This window comes from Peromyscus leucopus, chromosome 22 (assembly GCF_004664715.2).
Source record: "Peromyscus leucopus breed LL Stock chromosome 22, UCI_PerLeu_2.1, whole genome shotgun sequence".
Lineage (NCBI taxonomy): Eukaryota > Metazoa > Chordata > Mammalia > Rodentia > Cricetidae > Peromyscus > Peromyscus leucopus.
Window position 1 is genome coordinate 33,600,196 of NC_051081.1, and position 19,477 is coordinate 33,619,672.

The following is a 19,477-nucleotide window of genomic DNA, read 5'->3' on the forward strand; positions in this document are numbered from 1 at the left end:
CCTACTTTTCTCCCACATTTATGTACCAGTTTCCTTCACACACGTAACTCTTCAACCAGGAAACAAAGCTAAAGAGCTGAAGGTGAGGCCCACAGTACTTCCTGAGAACAAGAACCTTCAACTAAGAATGATAGGGGAGGGGGACCCCTAGCCTTTAAAGCTTCCGCCTTTAGGGATGTTTATCCAAACCATGACAACCAGACGCTTGGCGTAGAGAGGTTGCCTTTGTTCAACAATATATACACCAGGCACCTAAATAACCACCAGCGTAGGGACAAGGTGTGAATGTAGCATGTTGGGAAGTGTCCTTCTCGAGGATTATTTTCACAATCTAATTTCCAAACCTCAGACCTCATTTGCATTAAAGATTCAAAAAATACCAGAGGCCGTAACATTTACTCACCTAAAAATATATTCCACCTACTCAATATAGTAGTCTATACCTAAGGCAACAATCGCACAAAGGCAGGACGTATGGTACTGTACCACACAACGTATGTGAACTCACTGAATAGCCAACCACACAAGATGGGAGAGAGAGAATACTCAAGAGTAAACAGACAGCCAACAAGGACATGGGATCACTGACTTGACTATGGTTGCAGGCTTCAAAGTTTTAATAAAAAAGCAGGAAGACCCAAAAAGGAACACACACACAAGCGAATTTCATTGTCTGTGGGAGACCAGCTCTGACCTGCTCCCACCTCTCAAAGGGTTCTTAGGTGGAGAGAAGAATGAGGAAATGTTAGGTAGATAGAAGAGACAGTAAGACAGATAAAAGATAGCTTTGGGAGGGCCCTGGGTCAATACCCAGCCACCCAGAGGTTTATTCAAAAGGGCTTTTTATAATATGCCAAAGGGAGAGGCAAAAGACCTCCCACTTGCAAGATCAAAGCACACCGTACAGCCAAGTGCAGACCCTTCCAAACACCTGGTAACCAGGCCAAATCATCTCCTTATGCAGCCCTGCTGGGTAAAGCAAGCTCAGATTCTCTAACGCTGAGTAGCTCTCAGTAGATAGCCTCTGTGGGCCACCACGTTATCTCAACTGAGACCACAACAGTGAAATTCTCTATCACTGGAGAAAAAAAATCACGCAGGCCTAACTGGATGTTTCTAAACTGGAAACAGAAAGAAAAGCTTCCTCTATTGCTGTTGTTGCTTCATGATGCCTAATTAAACACAAATACCTCTTATTTATGTCTAGAACCTTGTAATAGGGAGTTGCCACCAACCAGATGAGGCAGCCTCAAGAAATAACCAGCCATCACTGATAGATTTAAAACAAGGTGCCTATTCCTTCACTACTACAAACTTCATCATACAGCAGGCCTTGAAAGTACTCACCTGTGGATGCTAGGAAGGAAAGCACCTTAAATACCTTCACACCCTAAGCCCAAGCATCCAGCTATATACTCTCTACACATACCACGAGACACGCGCTGGGTAAAGATGAGTATTTATTCACTTTACAAAGAGAATGGTATTAAATTGCCATAAACAACTCCATTTATAGACAAATAACTGTACATCGCACCAGCAGCTTGCCCAAGATGCTCTTCCTGCTCCGGCTGTGCAGCCTGCTCTGCCTCTGATGGAGTCCTCCCGGGTACCGGTGTTCTTACACATTCACAGGTGGGAAAGTCAACGCATCTGCTCAGCCCTTCTGCAGAAGTGAGCTCTCCACCTGCCCCTTAGTGAGCACTAAGTCAGTACTAGCTCACTCTTTTAAAAACAAGACAAATTACTGGTAATTTGAAAAAGCTGTGTAGCACACCAAAATACTTTATACATACATAAAAAAATCTTGAGTAAGATTTATCATTTTTAAAGATAAACAGATACCCTAGCCCTGCCAAGAGTGGGTAATGAAGAGGAAAGAAAACGTTAAATTACTGAATTATAAAAATAGTTTCTTTGGAAAAAAATTCCAGCAAGGTTATCATTAATATCTAAAACCAAAGAGAAAAAATAAACAATTGTTCTCTGATCCATTAGTAATTGAAATAAAAATGGAAACCTCTTCAAAAGCAGCTGTGACTGAAGTTTTAAAAAGCTGCAGGTAAGAGCATGTCTGATCTATACACAGATGATTCTTTACAATCTGCAGACAAGAACACTCTTAATATGGCTAAATCTTTGCTTCTTTAATTACCATTATTTTGTTTTGTTTAAAAAAATATCTCACATGACACTTTAAAAAATAAGTGTTATTTTGGGGAAGCACACCGAATGTCCAGTCTGACCCAAGTCCGATGACCAGTTAGACGACAAACTGGGGACACTGTGATTTTATTTCTGTGAATCACAGCCGTTTTCACTTCAATTTTTAGTTATGCCTTCATGTTTTATGAAAACGTATCAAATTAGGTAAGCCAGATTAAGAACAATTCATTAGTGCTGCTTTGGCATCTGGACTGACGGAAGACACCACCCTGAGATGAGAGCCGACTCCTCCACAAGCGTCCAGTTCCTGACCCCACGGCACGTCTGTCTTCACCTAAGCCAGTTTATGATCGAACCAGTCATACTAGAGTATTGTATTATAAAAATATACCGTATATGGACACTCGTGTCAGTACATGGCAGAAAGTGTGTCTATTTACTGTGTAAAGTTTATTAACATTTGCATGAAACACTCTTATTTACACAGTTACATTCTGGGGCTCTCAGGACAGGAAGGTGGTGTGGCCTCTGTGAACTTGGAAGCGTATGACGGCGGCCTCTTGTCTCCGGCACGTGGCAAGCCTCCCTGGGAGGCTGCGGCAGCGTTGGGCAAGACGAGCCAGGGTTCACAGTGTGACTGGCTGCTTCTCTCCTGCGTCACTCTTCCTCACTCTCGTTCTCGGGATCTAGATCAGAATCTCCATTCAACTCTTTCTCACTTGACACATCTCTGTCCTCCCCGTTCTCTTCATCTTCAATGTCCTCCTCCTCCTCTTCCTCCTCCTCCTCCTCTCCATTGTCTTCACCAACACCCTCGTCTTTTTCACTGTCTTTCTCTTCGTCTTCATCCCAATTATCCTAGTGGAAACAGCAAAGGAAAACATTTACAAGGGCTCCCTTACGGTGAGGATAAAAAGCAGTTGGACCAGAAAAATTTCACTCACATCAGAATCCTTTTCTGGAATTTCATCATCAGACTCCTCTTCAGAAGATTCTGTCAAAGAAAGAGCACAGTGCTGAAACACAGCATAGTATTAAGAATGTGCTACCAACCTCCGAATGCGTGCTACCCAGTGACTATTGTGCTTTGCCGTTCGCCTGGTTTGAGCTGGGGTCTTGTGTGGCCCAGGCCTAGAACCTGCAGTCTCCTCGCCCCAGCCCCCGGAGCTATTCCAGGTGTAGCCATCTACCTTCTAAGCCAGCTTCTCACTGCACCCTTCTGTATTTAACCGCACTTTAAATGGTGTGTACGCACGTGTGTGTACGCCCATAAGCGTAGCTGCCAGCAGAACAACTCGCCGGCTCCAGGGAGCTCAAGTTACAAGCAGTTGTAAGCCATCTAATGTGGGTGCCGGAAATCGAACATGGCCTGTCTCCAAGAGGAAGACGTGCTCTTAATCCCCGAGCCATCTCTAGCCCTAAATTTAATACTTACATGAATATAACAAAACTATGTTTATTATTTCAAAGTAAGTACCAAACCCCTATAAAATCCCATCTTAAAATATTCAGCCATTTCTAGACCACCAAATAGACACAGTGGATCTGTAAAAATTCTATACAAGAAATGATGGTTCATGCATCTATCTGAAAAAAATGCATTTGCATGGTCTGTGATCCATAACAAAAGTAGTAGTTACAGAAAAAGACTATGTTAAGTGTACAGTTTTGAGAAATGAAACACTCAAATGTACAAAACAACCGAGTTAATTATTATCTAAGGACCATGGGGACGAAATGGAAGAACAAGCAGAACCGGCCTCTCATAGAAGGCAGCAGGAAAGCCGACCTGCACTGATGGACCCACACAAATGGATTTGAAACCCAACTCAGCCTCACACGGCACATCCAGGTGACAAGAATTTCAGCTTTTACAGGATGCACTCACTAAATGACCCAAGAGGAAGTGCTCCACAACCACACACAGGAGCATTCCATAGCATCAAATGGTCTCTCTTCAGCAAGTCTCCATCAGGAGCTCTCAAAGACTTTCACAAACTAGATCTAATGTGGGGCCGAGGCTGGATTCCAGTATGAATAAGCCAAGGCATTCTACACAGAGTGGCTTTTAAAACAACCTAAGCTGACATAGGATAAGATTAATGGGCTGGAGGGCTGGTTCAGTGACTAACAGCACTGGCTGCTCTTGCGGAAGACCCAGGTTCCATCCCCAGCACCCACATGGCAGCACACACACACACACACACAGGAAAAATAATCATACACATACAATAATCTACAACAATTAAGGAATTAGCCAGGCATGGTAACACACGCCTTTAGTCCCAGCACTCAAAACTATGGTTATTTTTGTAATCGGTTTTTATATCAAACTTATCCATGTTGGTAACTTAGGCAGGCCTCTACTTCCTAGTTCTCACTATTACATCATGTACATGATGTTGTGTGCCTAATGGTATAAACCATTAGCTACTAATGAAGAATTGTACTATTTATAAGAAATTGTTACAATATTTTATAAGTAAGACTATGATGGACAAATCTATACAACTCTCCTTACATGTGTTCTAAAGTCATTTTTCTCCAGCTTTTTTAGTCTTAGCATACTCATAAAATTGAATATCCCAATGCTTTTATTTATAAGTCTCATAATGAGATGTTTATCTCATTAAAAATTAAAATCCACCAGGCGCTTTAGCTTTCCTGCCTCAAGTGAGTTTTCTGAGGATACCTTAATGCAAGCGCCTGAACACCAACAAAAGACTCAAATCTAGAGTGAACAGCCCAGTTAGGAATAATGCAGAGGCATCGAAGGAAAACAAACAGCTCGGTGGTTTGAATAGCAATGTCCCCATAGGCCTATGTATTTAAATGCTTAGTCACAAGGGAGCAGAACTGTGCAGGAAGGATTATAAGGATTAGGAGGTGTGGCCTTGTTGGGGGTGGACATTGAGGTTTCAAAAGCTCACACCTAGGCTGGGTGGTGTTGGTGCAGGTCTTTAATCCCAGCACTTGGGAGGCAGAGGCAGGTGGATCTCTGTGAGTTCAAGGCCAGCTTGGTCTATAAAGCGAGTTCCATGACAGCCAGGGCTACACAGAGAAACGCTGTCTCAGGGAGGAAATAAAAAGTCTCAATGCATGAAGTGTTCTCTCTCTGATGTTCCAGTTGCACTTGTTTAAAGCGACCCCACTACTTAGTAATTTTTCCCTCCAGTAAAGTAGCCCATAAATGCTTTGTGCATTTTAAAGTGTGAAGAGCAAAGTAACACAGTGTAACATGAGCAGTCTTCCCAGCCTGAAAAAGCAGTCTACCCTAGACACTAGGCTCTAAGCCTGTCAAAGATACTGCTGACCCACATCCCACAGTTCTATAGATCTTTCAGGGCTGTCTTGACATGCAAGGTAAGCCTTCCAACCTTGTTCATCTATATCAGTTACTCTGATTTTCTTGATTCACTTAAATATGCAAAATATTCAAGAAAATAATTTAGAGGTTATAAGCAACTTTAAAATATAGGATTTTCTCTTTGAAAATTATTTGATTATCTTTAAGTTTGTTTATACAGGCATATTATTATTTTTCTCTATAACCTTTCTTTTTTTTTGTTTGTTTGTTTGTTTTCAAGACAGGGTTTCTCTGTGTAGCTTTGGAGCCTGTCCTGGACCTCGATCTGTAGACCAGGCTGGCCTCGAACTCAGAGATGTGCCCACCTCTGACTCCTGAGTGCTGGGATTAAAGGTGTATGCTAATACCATCTAGCTCTCTATAACCTTTCTATTTCACATCTTAGACATTTTCTAGTATTCCTAGTTTTTGCTGCCGCTATGACATTTTTTCTGAAAATATTCTATGATCAGTTACTTCTGAGGTGTAATAATGTTGGCTCTTTTTAGCTGGTCTTGGTGTCCAGGACACTTGCTAATTTGCATACCACCTATTAATAACAGCTGACTGCATATTTGTTGTATTTACTTTACTGTGTACCAAAGAATAATATTTGCAAAGTCCAAAGTCTTAGAATTCTTTAGGAAAGGCACCTGGAAGCAATCAAAAGTACATTACTATCTCATTCCTGGCTTCACTAGTGAATTTATATTGTTTAATAGGGGTTTAAGATGAGGAAATTCCTTTCAATTCCTTGGTTGCTTAGGAATTGTTAAAGATGTGTAGATGGTATTTTTCCAAAATCTTATCTATGTCCAGTGTTCTCCAATGACATCTGTTACACTGATCACTGTATTAGCAGATTTTCTGATGCTATGGTACCTTGTAATATTTAAATTAAAAACTCTTGGAAATGGGTTCTATAATCGATAAAACTACTCGGGATGTCTAAGCATAGTCTCAGGCTTATTTTACTTATAATTATTAATTCCTATTAACTGTACAAATTCCCCCTAAAATATTCTGGACTCATTGAAACTGCTAATAAGGCTTTACCCGATTCATAATATACCTAATATATTATGCTATTAGGTATATGCTATTAGGAATATCTATTATGCTTTGAAGGCTTAATAAAATAATTCAAAAAACTTCAACTTGGTATTTGTCAGGGGGTTGACTGAATTTATTTTATTACATCTTATGTATGTGTGCACGCAAGAACACGTACCAGTCAGGAGACATCTTTTGGGGGTCAATTCTCTCCTACCACCATGTGGATCCTAGGGATTGAACTCAGGTCCTCAGGCTTGGTAAAGAACTGTCATCTCTCTGGCCTCTAACAAATATCTTTTAGAGTCCGTTCTGGTCACTGACATTCCTAATCACTAATGCCATAGTCTACTTTCAGGCTCTTGGGCGACTACTGCCCTTGTCAGCACATGACTATGAGGCACATATATGTAAAGATTCCTGACAAAACCCATCACTCCATATGCTGACCTGAAATAGTAATTTAAAAAGAGCTTATGTGAGCATTTCTATAAGGAAACAGAATCGAATTACTATGAAAAATAACAAGACATCCAGCCTCTGACCCAACTTTTTTTTTTTTTTTTTACCTTCTTCATACACCAATTTTGCCTTCTGTCCAGGGGAAGGCACTTTTTTCATTTTTTCTGATGCTGTTACCTGGAAGACAGAATTATGAAGCAATTATAAGCTTATCTCAAGCACAGCCAACATCACCCCAACATCCTACTGGCTTACCCTCCCTTGCTGGACTCCCCCAAATGAATGGACAGCCCAAATACAACTTGGAACAAGCACAGGAAAAACATGTAAGGGGAAATTACGAGAGTTAGGAAACCACGCGCAGTGATTAGAGTATTATTGCACCAAAATGTTAATCAGATACCCCATGACTAGCTGCTCACAGTAACACGCTGAGCTGAGTACAGTATAGATGCCCTGTAACCCACTGCTCACAGCAATCTCGCTGAGCTCAGAGTACAGTATAGACGCCCTGTAACCCACTGCTCACAGTAACACGCTGAGCTGAGCTCAGTACAGACACCCTGTAACCCACTGCTCACAGTAACACGCTGAGCTGAGTACAGTATAGACGCCTGTAACTCATCAGGTGAGTGCTTGCCTGCACTTTGTGCCTGTAATTTAGCACTCTTGCGAGTGTGTTCAAGGTCAGCTGGAGGAGGGGTGAGGGAGTGAACACAGATGGGGAGAGGTCCAGTTAAGCTTTCCCACTCTCACTCAGCAAACACTCCAGGCTAAAGCCTGGACTCTGACTCGCCAACTTCTGACTGAACTGGAGTCTGTCACTACTGGAGTAATCCTCCCCCGCCCTCCACTCCACGACACTCAAGGCTAAGCTGGGAATCGTTTATCTGCTCACTTGTGTGATGAGAAGAATGAGCTTCCCGTGCAGGTGTGAGAGCTTCTGGAACGTTTTGACTCTGCTTTCCATTAGCTGGTAGAGGGTCCCCAGCTGGTGTACCAGGTCGGGCAACTAGAAGAGACAGACAGACAGATGACACCACTTCTCATCATCACCAACGTCTAAGAGGAACACACATAAATCATGCAGCTAGCCCTACCCAAGCATCTGTCAGAAGTACTTCTGGGGACAGTGGAGCTTTGGGACACAGCCTAGCAACATGACAAACTTTCAAAGAAGGCTCCTGATATCCTGGCAGGAAAAAATAACTTAAAAAAAAAAAAAAAGACAGGAATCACCACTGCCAGGTAGCAACGCCTTTAATCTCAGCACTTGGGAGGCAGAGGCAGCTGGATCTCTGTGAGTTCCAGGTCAATCTGACCTACAGAGCAAATTCCAGGACAGTTAAGGCTACACAGAAAAACGGAGTGGGGGGTGGGTAACAACTTGTCAGCTAGGGCAGATGGCAGAGCTAACTCCTGCATACTGATAAACTACTTCAGATAAGACAAACAAGGGTAGCTAATAAAAATCACCCACAAGACATATGGAACTGAAGGGACTTTCCTCTGAAGCTTACGCGGTATCCAGCACATTGTCTACACCTGCCATAGGCTCTGGAGCACCAGAAGCTTCTCCAACCTTGAGTTTCTACATATGAATGCATCCTATTTACATACCATAAGGGGAGGGGACCTATAAGTTAATTGGGTTTTTTTTAATCATATGCTAAAACTTTTTGAAAAAAAATATACCATAAAATGATAAGCAAACAAAATTATAACTTTATTTTTAGTTTAAAATATAACTGATAGCCAGGTGTGGCGGCTCATGCTTGTAACTGCAGCTCTTAGGAAACTGAGGCAGGACTGGCTGGAGTATAAAGCCAGACTCAGCCACAAAGTGAGTTCCAGACCAGCCCAAGCTACAAAGCCCTGCCTCAAAAAGAACCTCATAATGGGGCTGCGGAAATGACTGAGCAGTTAGAGGAATCAGGTTTGGTTCCCAGCACCCACATGGTGGCTCACAGCCATTGATAGCTCCAGTGCCAGGAAAGCCAATACCCTCTTTCTGACCTCCACGGGCATCTGGTATATATGCACACATACAGACAAAATACTCATATACACAAAACAAAAAACATCAATACATTCAGTAAAACGGCATGCTAAAGGTATTTGCCACTAAACCTGACGACCCAAGTTTGACCCCAAAAACCCACATTAAGGCCGAGAGTCAAGTTGTCCTCTGACCGTCACATGTCATAGCACAGGCAACCCCCAACACATACAGACTAAAAAGCTCAAGGCGAGTGGTGGTGGCACACACCTTTAATCCAAGCACTTGGGAGACAGATGCCAGCCTGGTCTACAGAGCAAATTCCAGGGAAGCCAGGAATACACATAGAAACCTTGTCTTGGGGTGAAAATTATGTTCCTTATTAGGCATGGTAGTATAACTCCTTTAATCCCAGCATTCAAGAAGCAGAAGCAGGCAGATCTCTGTGAGTTCAAAGTTAGCCTCATCTGTCCACATAGCAAGCTCTACTCCAGCCAGAGCTATATAGTGAGACCCCACCTCAAAAATGTGTATAATAATGACAATGATGAAATAATAAAGAAACTCTCTAAAGGAAGCAAAGGGTCATTAGAGTTTCTAATCCTAACCAAAACAAAGCCCAACCATTCACCCTCAGAAAAGACTTACCGTGGATAGGTACGACGCATGAATCGTCAGCACACATTTCAGCCACTGAACCATTAAAACAGCACTAGCAGAGAAAAGAAACCCAAGTGAAGGCAAGTTCACTGACTCAAAATAGCCAGAACAGAAAGTCTGTGAAAGTAACCATCAAGCACATTTCCCGGGCCGCTCGTTCTGCCATGGAATCTGGCAGAGATTTCTATAACATAGTTTTAGCTTTTGCAGGTGTACTAGCAAGCTGATCAACACTCACAACCCCCCAAAAGAATTAATACTTCAAGACTAAAAGCCAGGCTTTAACTCATATAACTAATCTATACCAGGACAGTAACAGTTATAATCACATTGGAGCCCAATCATCTTGTTCACTATTGGGAACTAAGAGCGAAGCACTATCACTACCAGGCAAACAGGACCAAACTCTATAATGTGACCCTGACACTTCTTCAGATTCCTCCTGCGTGAGCTCAGAAGGCTAAGAGAGCCTACAGAAAAACAAATAAGAAAAAACCTGGAGTGGGCTATGGAGATAAAAGTACAGCAGAGCCTGTGCTTATAACCCCAGCCCAGCATCCCAAGGGCTTGCTAGCCAGATCTACAAATGCTAGGTTCAGTTAGAGACTACACCTTAAAAAATGAAGACACCCTGTGCCTTTTGTGGCTTTCAAAAAAATGTGGTAGTGCACCTTACGTACATGTACACATGCATCTAATATTAGAAATTAGAAATGAAAAACCACAAAATATAGAGCCCAACAACACTGTATTGAAAGCTTAGTATCTGAGACATCAACTTCCAATTTAAATGTTTAATAAAAGTATGAAAAACCCAAGCCGGGCAGTAGTGGCACATTTGGCTGGGGCAAGACCCTGTGTCCACCTTCACCTCTGAGTGCTGAAATTTTGTTTGGCTTGAACCCATGCAGGTGTGAATACTTGGAGGTTGAGTAGTAAGATACGTTGTTAGAAATTAGGCGACCTATACATCTGTTAATGAAATCCTGGTACTAGCATACTGTCAATGAAAACAATTCTTTAGTCCTATATTCTAAAATGAACTCACACTGGAATAGTAGCTACCAACGTGTTTATAATAGTAATATGTATTTGCATAGTATTTGTGGTGGTTTGAATGAGAATGACCCCATAGGTTCAGATGTTTGAATACTTGGTCCCAGTTGGTAGAACTGTTTGGGAAGGATTAGGAGGTGTGTTGGAGGAGGTGTGTCCCTGGGGGTGGGCTTTCAGGTTTCAAAACCCAGTGCCCTTCCCAGTTAGCTCTCTCTGCCTCCTGCTGCTGGATCAAGGTGTGAGCTCTTAGCTCCTGCTCCAGCACCTTTCCCGTCTGCCTGCTGCCATGATGTCACTGACTCTGTCCCTCTGCCACTGTGAGGTCCAAATTGAACATCTTCTAAGTTGTCTTGGTCATGGTGTTTTATCACAGCAATAGAACTAAGCAATAGAACTATCACAGCAAGGAACTAAGAAGTACTATAACCCAATATGCATTGTTTTGTCCTCACAAAGACACCTCTGAGGATGGAGACATTTCTCCTTTATATTGATAAAACCGAGGATCCAAGGATGTTAGTTAGGATTTATGTGTGCAGAGCATACAATAAGTAGCAGAGCCACAACTTGCCCGGCTGTGTATGTAATGACCTCCTGCTGTTCTGTTTTCTATGCCATCTGCCTCCATAGAAACTTCTCAATGGTAATTTAGAAGATTCACCTGTATCTCAGCTTGGGAATTAAGAAGCATAACTATTCTTTCCATTTCTCAGATTAAAAAAATGTGGTTAACTTACAACTTGTCTTTTTGTTAGTACTGTTAAGGAACATACGCTCCCCTTTTAGGAAATATTTGTCTTTTCTCTATTATCTATAACCTATCAACTGCACTGTACTGTCTGCTTTTTCTCAAGTAGGCTGTTTTCCCTTGGGGTCCAGTTTAGTGAATTCTTTCTTATTTTTCTACTTTTATATTTTAGACTCATTTATTTTACACATATGGGTGTTTTACCTACATCAATCTACGTACACCACGTGTGCCTGGTGTCCGCTGTCAGAAGAGGGCACTAGATCCTAGAGATACAGATGGTTGTGTGTGACCTCGTGCATGCTAAGAACACAGCCCCAGGTCCTCTGCAAGAGCAATAAATGCTCTTAACAGTTGAGCTATCTCTTCAGTTCTACCACCCCCTTTTACGTTTGTTTTCAGCTCCCTCAAATACTTGTTTGAAGAAAAGGTGGAACACAATTATACACAGATAAAAAGCAGGCTGGGCATGGTGGCGCACACCTTTAATCCCAGCACTCGGGAGAGGCAAGTACATCTCTGTGAGTTTAAGGCCAGCCTGGGCTACAAAGTGAGTTCCAAGCAGCCAGAGCTGTTATACAGAGAAACCTTGTCTTGAAAAACAAACAAGCAAAAAAGGCAGAAGAAGGAAGGAGAAGGAAAAGGAGAAGTAGTAGCAGTAAATATGAAAACTCCACATAATTTGGTCTTTAGGCTACAAAAAGGAAGAAAGTCACCCAAAGGCCAACAAGCTGATAAAAGCCGGAACAGACAGTCGGAAGTGTCTGCTGGGTTGTTTGTTGTTGTTTTTAAAGAAAACCACAATAAAGTCACTTAGGAATGAAAATGAGTCAAGTGAAACGTTGGAGGGAGGTAAGAGTTGGCACAAGCATTCTTCTGGAATTTGAGGCTAAGGATAGACTCCAGGGCCTTGACACTGTTTGGCAAGCACTCAGCCACTGAGCAGCATCTCCATTCGGGACACTGCTGTTTTTAATTCATCTATAACACAGCAATTCAGCTCATAGCGATAACATACACCTTTACCGAGGCAGACAATGCTGAGTTCTAGGCCATTCTAAGTTACATAGTAAGGCTGTCTCCAACAAGAAGAAACCTAAGGCACAGAAACAGCTTACCTATTGGGATGTCCTTGCAACCTCTTGGTAAGCTAAGGGAGAGAAAACACTGTTAGCTTCATCCCTGGAAAGGCAACCTTTCTCATCAATCCCCAGATGCATTAATGGCTGTCCAAGCTAGTCCCCCTAGCAATCCAGCTGTACACAACACAAGATAGTTGAATTCATTCTCACAAGAGTAATTACAAGACAAAAACACAGGCTAGGGTCCTTTGGCAAGTACGTGGAGACCAAATACATACTGATGATTTCCTGTATATGGGAAGTGCAGGACGGGGCACAGAAAGTCACTGCTAATGGGTACAAGATTCTTTTTGGAATGACAATTGGACAATCTATAAACATGTGAAAAACTGCATAGTACAAGAGAAAAGTTAACTTCGTAGTGTGTAAACAGTATTTCCATTTAAAAATACATAAAATGCATAGAGAAAAGGCAGCAGGGAAGGGAAATTTTCATTTGGAGTAGACAATAACCCAATACAGGAGCACGCTCAGAGTGCCCCACAGGACACAAAGGTGGGACACACAGAGGACCCCGGGCTCTGGGCTGTGGTACTGCACCACAAAGGGCAGCACTTACCTCCTGCAACAGTGGGATGACAGCATGCAAGGGCATCCTTAGCACAGTCTTCTTGATTAGGTTTATATTCCTGGTTTGAAGCACTTTCTGTGGAAAAATAAAATGACAATGAGGACAAACATACTTCAATAAGGACACCACTGAAAAATCTTACGTAACTGTAAATAGATCAAGGCAATAAAGTACTGCTTGAACTGGGCCAATCAGGTGGGAAATCAGGTTAAGTTGCCTTCAGTTAGCACTCAAAAGAACATCTCTAGACATTTAAATACAAGTATGTGCCATTTGGGGATGTCCTCCAACTTCCACCTCACTAAATTAGAGCTGTCTCCATGCAGAGTGAGGTGAGTAAGTTTCTGTTCCAAAGAAAACTCTTAAATTGTCACCATTTGATAAAAACTTAAACCAATCAAATGATCACATAATAGATACTTCAACCAAAGCCCTTTAAGGCCTGACCTCTGGGAGAAAGCCAGACTCCACCCTAGGTTGAATAAAAAAAACAACTGAGCAAACCAGTACTGAACCTCCATCCTCTGAACAGTATTCCATGGCAGAGTCAGACATGTTTCACAAGAGCAAGAAAGAGGGGATGGGAGAAGAGAGTCCCTTCAGTCTGACACACCCTTCCTCTTACTTTTCAATCTAAGCAACAGAGCTACCAAACGCAAGTACAGGGAGTTATTTTCCAGTCAATTTTCCCCAATTCCTTAGAGTCTTTTCAGAATCTCCACCAAATTTTACTTTCTTGTAAAAATGACCTTTACATCAACCTGATTTCACCAAATATTAATTTTAAACTATCACATAACTACTTGATTTTATACACAATCATTGGGAAACTGAGACACAGAATGTCCTGATCTAATAGTTCTTGATTACCTAAATTTTTTTTTTTTTTTTTTGGTTTTTCGAGACAGGGTTTCTCTGTGTAGCTTTGCGCCTTTCCCGGAGCTCACTTGGTAGCCCAGGCTGGCCTCGAACTCACAGAGATCCACCTGCCTCTGCCTCCCGAGTGCTGGGATTAAAGGCGTGCGCCACCAACGCCCGGCTTGATTACCTAAATTTTTATTCCCAAATAAACAATATAGAGGATTCAAAGAAAATATAGCATGCACCTGCAATCCCAGCCACCTGGGACTGAGGTAGGAAGATCTCAAATTCCAGGCCAGCCTGGCCAACTTATCAAGATTCTGTCTCAGAATTTTTAAATTTCAAGGGGTATAGGTAGAGCACTTGCCTAGCACATATAAGGCCAGGGGCTTGATCTCAGCACTACTTTAAAAAAAAAAAAAAGCTGCATATAACCCCCAGCCTTCAGGGGGCTGAGGCAGCCTGAACTGCACAGTTCTATCCTGACTCAAGGAAACAACAAGAACAACCGAAGATGTAACTCAGTGAGAATACTTGCCCAGCACACACAAGCCCTGGGTTTGATCCCTAGCAGGATAAACAAACAAGAAAGATGAGCTGATTATAACTTTAACAATAATACTGAAGGTACTGGTGCCTTTAATATTTCTAAAACAGTTGCTTTATTATAAATTCGTGACCACAAAGTTCTAATCATCTAGAAGCTACTAGAAACATCTGTATTTGGTGATATTGTCACACTTTTGTTAATTTCTTCAAACATTCATTCACACTAGGATCTATTGCCAAAACCATGCAAAGAGCTTGGTGGAGTTTCAGGAAATATAAAACAGCCTGGCCTGTCACGCCTGAGATTTTACACCAAACTTGATCACATGGTACCACTGTCGTGTCTGCTGCTTTCTTTATGGTTTGCTAAATAAACCCATTTTCCTACTGGGGAGAGAGGGAGGGAAGAAGGGAAAGAAAGAAAGACAGACAGACAGACAGACAGACACACACACACACACACACACACACACACACACACACACACACACCAATTAAATAGAGGCCTGGGACAGATGGGATTGAGGAAGATGATGCATGGAAAAGGCTGGAGAAAAGAACAGGAAAGGGGGAAACATTTAAAAAAAACGAAAAGCAGGATATCTGTAAGTTAAAGGCCAACCTGGGCTATACAATGAGACTTGTCTAAATAAGAAGTTTCTGAAAAAGGCTAGGGATGTGGTTCAGTGGTTGAGTGTTCTCTTAGCATGAAGGGGGCCACAGGTTCAGTTCCTAGAACCACATAAAAACAAGGACAGTGGCGCAGGCCTGTAATCCCCAAACTGGGAAGTTCAAGGCCATTACTGACTACATCATGAGGCCAGCCTGGTATTTAAAAAAAAGAAAGGAAGAAAGGACAGAAGGAAGGGAGAGAGAAGAGAGGGAACACAGAGTAGAGAAACAGAAGGATGAACCCCTCATGATCATGTACCTGTTCAATCTGGAAAGCTTGGGGGAACTGAAGCCGCTATTAATAAATACACTTAGTTGTATGTATCAAATGATGGGACACCAGAACTGTAAGATGCCAATAAGAATGAGGCCTAGCTACTTACAAGTAATCTGAGACTTCAAGGCAGAAGGAAGAATTAATAAGCAGAGGCAGTAATGCTAACAATTTAAGTTAAAAAAATTAAAAATGCAAATAAATTGTCCCAAACTATGCTGCATAAAAAAAAAACAAAAAAAAAACAATCAGTGCTGGGCATGGTGGCACACGCCTTTAACCTTATGACTCAGAAGGCAGAGGCAGGTGGATCTCTGCGTTCCATGTCAACCCAGGTTACACAGGGAAAGCCTGTCTTTCGGGGGAAGGAGGACCCCACCCGCTGCAGTAAGTTCTCAGGACCATATTTAAAGAAACAGACTATAAACCAAGAAGATGACACAGGCAATGAGATCTTTTTCCCTCTTACAATTTCACTGCAATACAACTAAGCAAAATAAAACACATATAAAGGTACAAAATGTCATCGAAGTGACAAGCACATTTCCCAGGAAACAGGTAAGTTCTATCAGCCTCCAGTTTCCTTGGGCCTTTTACAATCACTCTCCCTTAAATTCCACCCCAACACAGGCACTGTTCTATAGACTGGCACGTTTTCCAGAACCAAGTCTCCAATAGTACCCCTCAGAGCACACACTTGAGATTCATCCACTGTCTGCACTGGCAATGAGCACTGGTTAGTCTCTTGATGAATAAATAGGTGGGAGCACAACAGTGGCACTGGATGGTAGGTATGCTCTTTTTTTTTTTTTTTTTGGGGGGGGGGAGCCTGTCCTGGATCTCACTCTGCAGACCAGGCTGGCCTCGAACTCAAGAGATCCACCTGGCTCTGCCTCCCCGAGTGCTGGGATTAAAGGCGTGCGCCACCACCACCACCACCACCGCCGCCCTGCGTGCTCTTCCTTTTTTATAAACTTGTTTTTATATTATAAAACTTTTATAAACTTGTTTTATATTTTAAAAAAATTATATATTGTTTTTATAAATTTGTTCCATTTCACACCGCCAAAAGCAGGGCATGGTTTTCAGCTACTAAGTACCCTGACAACACAATGTCATCTTTTTAATTTTAAACAATCTATAGTAGACATGTAGTGTCATCTCATTGAGATTTTATTTTGCCTTTCTGGGATGATTAATGTCATTAAAAAATAAAAAAATTTTCCGTGTGGGCTGGTGAGATGTGGGCTCAGAGGGCCAAGGAGATGACCGCTAGGCCTGACAACCTCAGTTCAATCCCTAGGATCCCCATGGTGGGAAGAGAGAATCAACTTCCCAAAGCTGTCCTCCACCTCGACACCTCCCCTACGGCACACTGTGCCATACACGACAAACAAATGTCAAAAGAATGATGAACATTTCTGTATGTTCTTACTGTCCACCTGAACTCTGTGTTGTCTATTCAGTTCTCTACCATTTTTTTTTAATGAAATCTTGTTAAGTGCTCTTTAATATACTAGGTAAAAACTCTGATGTATAAGTAAACATTTTTCAGCCCACAACATGCTGTTTCATCATGCTGTTTTGTTTCATGGTCCTAACACTATCATTTAGTCCATTTGCTGAGACAGGATATCTTGAAGCACGCAATCCTCCTGCCTCATCCTCCTTTGTGCACTACTACACCTAACTACCATTGTCCTTTTTTGGGATAGGGTCTCTCTATGAGCCCTGGCTGTCCAGACCAGACTATCCATCTCTGCCTGGCCTCCACTGCTGAGATTAACAGAATGCCCCAACATCCCTGGCATCCAGCATGTCTTTTCAAGGGCAGAAGTTTCTCGTTTTAAAGGTGTCCAAATGAGCATGTATTTCGTTACCCTTATGATTTCTATACACATATCTGCACTCACACATAGTAGTAATAAGACAAATAATTTCTGAAAGTACTATTAACTTTTGTTAGGTATGGTAACAGACTGTGGTCCATTTTTTTAAAGAAGTTTTTAAGTTAAGTAGGTCTATCTATGGATGAAACAATATACCATCATTTCTAAGCTTTACTCCACCTGCGGAAGCATGTGAGCAGATAAATGAACACATGACGGATTGGCAGGCATTTGTGGAGAGCTTATAAAACTGAGAGACGGTTTCCTGGTGATCTACAATACTGTTCGAGAGCCTGCTTCATCTACTGAGGAAGGCTGCAGAGTGTATTCACATAAGCATTGATATGTTTCAAAAATACCACCAAATATTTTGTATAGATTATTTTTCATCAAATTCTTTTAGGTATACAAGTCACATTAAACCAAAATTCACCTAAAACAAATTACCACAAACTGCTTAGTTGAGGTTTTTAGACCTGCTGGCCTCCTCTCTTTATACAGAATTAGACAGAAGCATTGGATAATCACATCGAAACCAAGTGAAAATCAGAGACAGCATTCACAGGTCACAAGTTCAAGGTCGTGAAGAAATGAAAACTGCACTAACTGATCAGGCAGTACTGAAGTCATTGTTTGTCAATTGTCTCTGTAGACTGTCAAACTGGATTTAAGAGAGCCAAACTAAGTCGCTTCCTCCAATCAGTCACCAGCTTACACAGCCATCTCTATGCTTCCTTAAGTTTCTAGAACTACACAGTAACAGCCCCCAACCCTCTTGAATCTCCCCCAAACTCCTACCCATTGCCAAGGTTCCACCTCACTGCCCCCTCTCACGGCCAGGGGAAATAAGTTTCTGGAATCCAGAGTAAAAACTCAGGAACGCATTTTCCTACAGAAGAAAATATAAATTGTGATCTAGAATGCTGAGTGTTAAGAGTTCAGCTGCACTTTATATGGCTTTTGTCAACTAAAGCCTAAGGAACCCAACAATTCAAAATACCATTTCTATGAGAAAATGCATTCCAGGTTCAAGAGTAACACTCCCATGGTGAGTTGATGAATGTCTGTATATCACTACACCAAGCAAAACATTGACTATATTCACTCACACACACAAAAATGAAGTTACATGTTGCTATTTGATGTGACTGCTCATTCTGTGAATTCGGGTTCAACAGCTTTTACTTTCTCAATTCACTGGAAATCTGCTGCAATACTTACATTTAACATTTCTAAGTCATTGCTTTCTAAGCCCTGTGTGAGAAGGATTGGGAAGCTGTTTGTCTGCAGGTCATCCTTCCTTCCTTTTCTGTCCAGATCCATGGCTCCAAGGCGCTCCTCGATGCTAGCCTACGGAATGGAAACATCTGCTAAGTTAACCAGGCTGGGATTTGGCAGCTGCGAACAAGCTCAGAGTCACACCTCAGCCATAGAAACACATTCTCAAAGATCTCATCACCACACAGTACTATGGAAGAAACGTGAAAAGAGTTACACACCAAGTTCCTGAAGTCTAGCAAAGAACAAATGCCTAAAGAGGCACATTGGGGACTGAAGAAATGACTCAGGTGTTAAGGGGACCCTGGTTTGGTTCACAGCCCCCACATGGCTGCTCACAACCATCACTGGAACACCAGTTCCAAGGTATCTGACGCCCCCTCCAGCCTCTACAGGCACTGTATGCACACAGTACAGACATTCATGTAGACAAAACAACGTACACATAATTTTTTTTAAACTTTTTTTTTTTAAGAGAGGCACATACTCTGAACTTAAAAAATCACAAGTCCCTCTCTGGGAAGACTAAAAAAATGAAAGGACCTGGCATCTTACTATTAATGCACAAGGAAAAGCGCTATTACCACCCACATGGTTTCCCCAATACAACTATCACTTGGCATCAACCAAGTTTTGTCAAGAATGTAAAGATGGCTCGGGCAGGTAATGGAGGCTGCCACCAAGCCCACCGACCCAACGTTAATCCCTGGAACCAAAAGGTGGAAGTAGAGAACCAATTATGCCAAGTTGT

The 19,477-nt window shown here is 42.0% G+C and overlaps 1 protein-coding gene across 1 annotated transcript in view; it reads right to left on the reverse strand.

Moving 5' to 3' along the window:
- Window positions 1-1,442: 1,442 nt before the first annotated feature.
- Wdr43 (WD repeat domain 43) overlaps window positions 1,443-19,477 on the reverse strand; it is a 43,430-nt gene continuing 25,395 nt past the window's right edge. The window contains exons 11-18 of the mRNA XM_028873894.2: window positions 18,670-18,798; window positions 13,192-13,278; window positions 12,609-12,640; window positions 9,675-9,738; window positions 7,926-8,039; window positions 7,135-7,204; window positions 3,111-3,160; window positions 1,443-3,024 (exon numbers count right to left, since the gene is read on the reverse strand). Coding sequence (XP_028729727.1) covers window positions 2,824-3,024; window positions 3,111-3,160; window positions 7,135-7,204; window positions 7,926-8,039; window positions 9,675-9,738; window positions 12,609-12,640; window positions 13,192-13,278; window positions 18,670-18,798 — 747 coding nt within the window. The 3' untranslated portion in view covers window positions 1,443-2,823. The remainder of the gene's footprint in view (window positions 3,025-3,110; window positions 3,161-7,134; window positions 7,205-7,925; window positions 8,040-9,674; window positions 9,739-12,608; window positions 12,641-13,191; window positions 13,279-18,669; window positions 18,799-19,477) is intronic.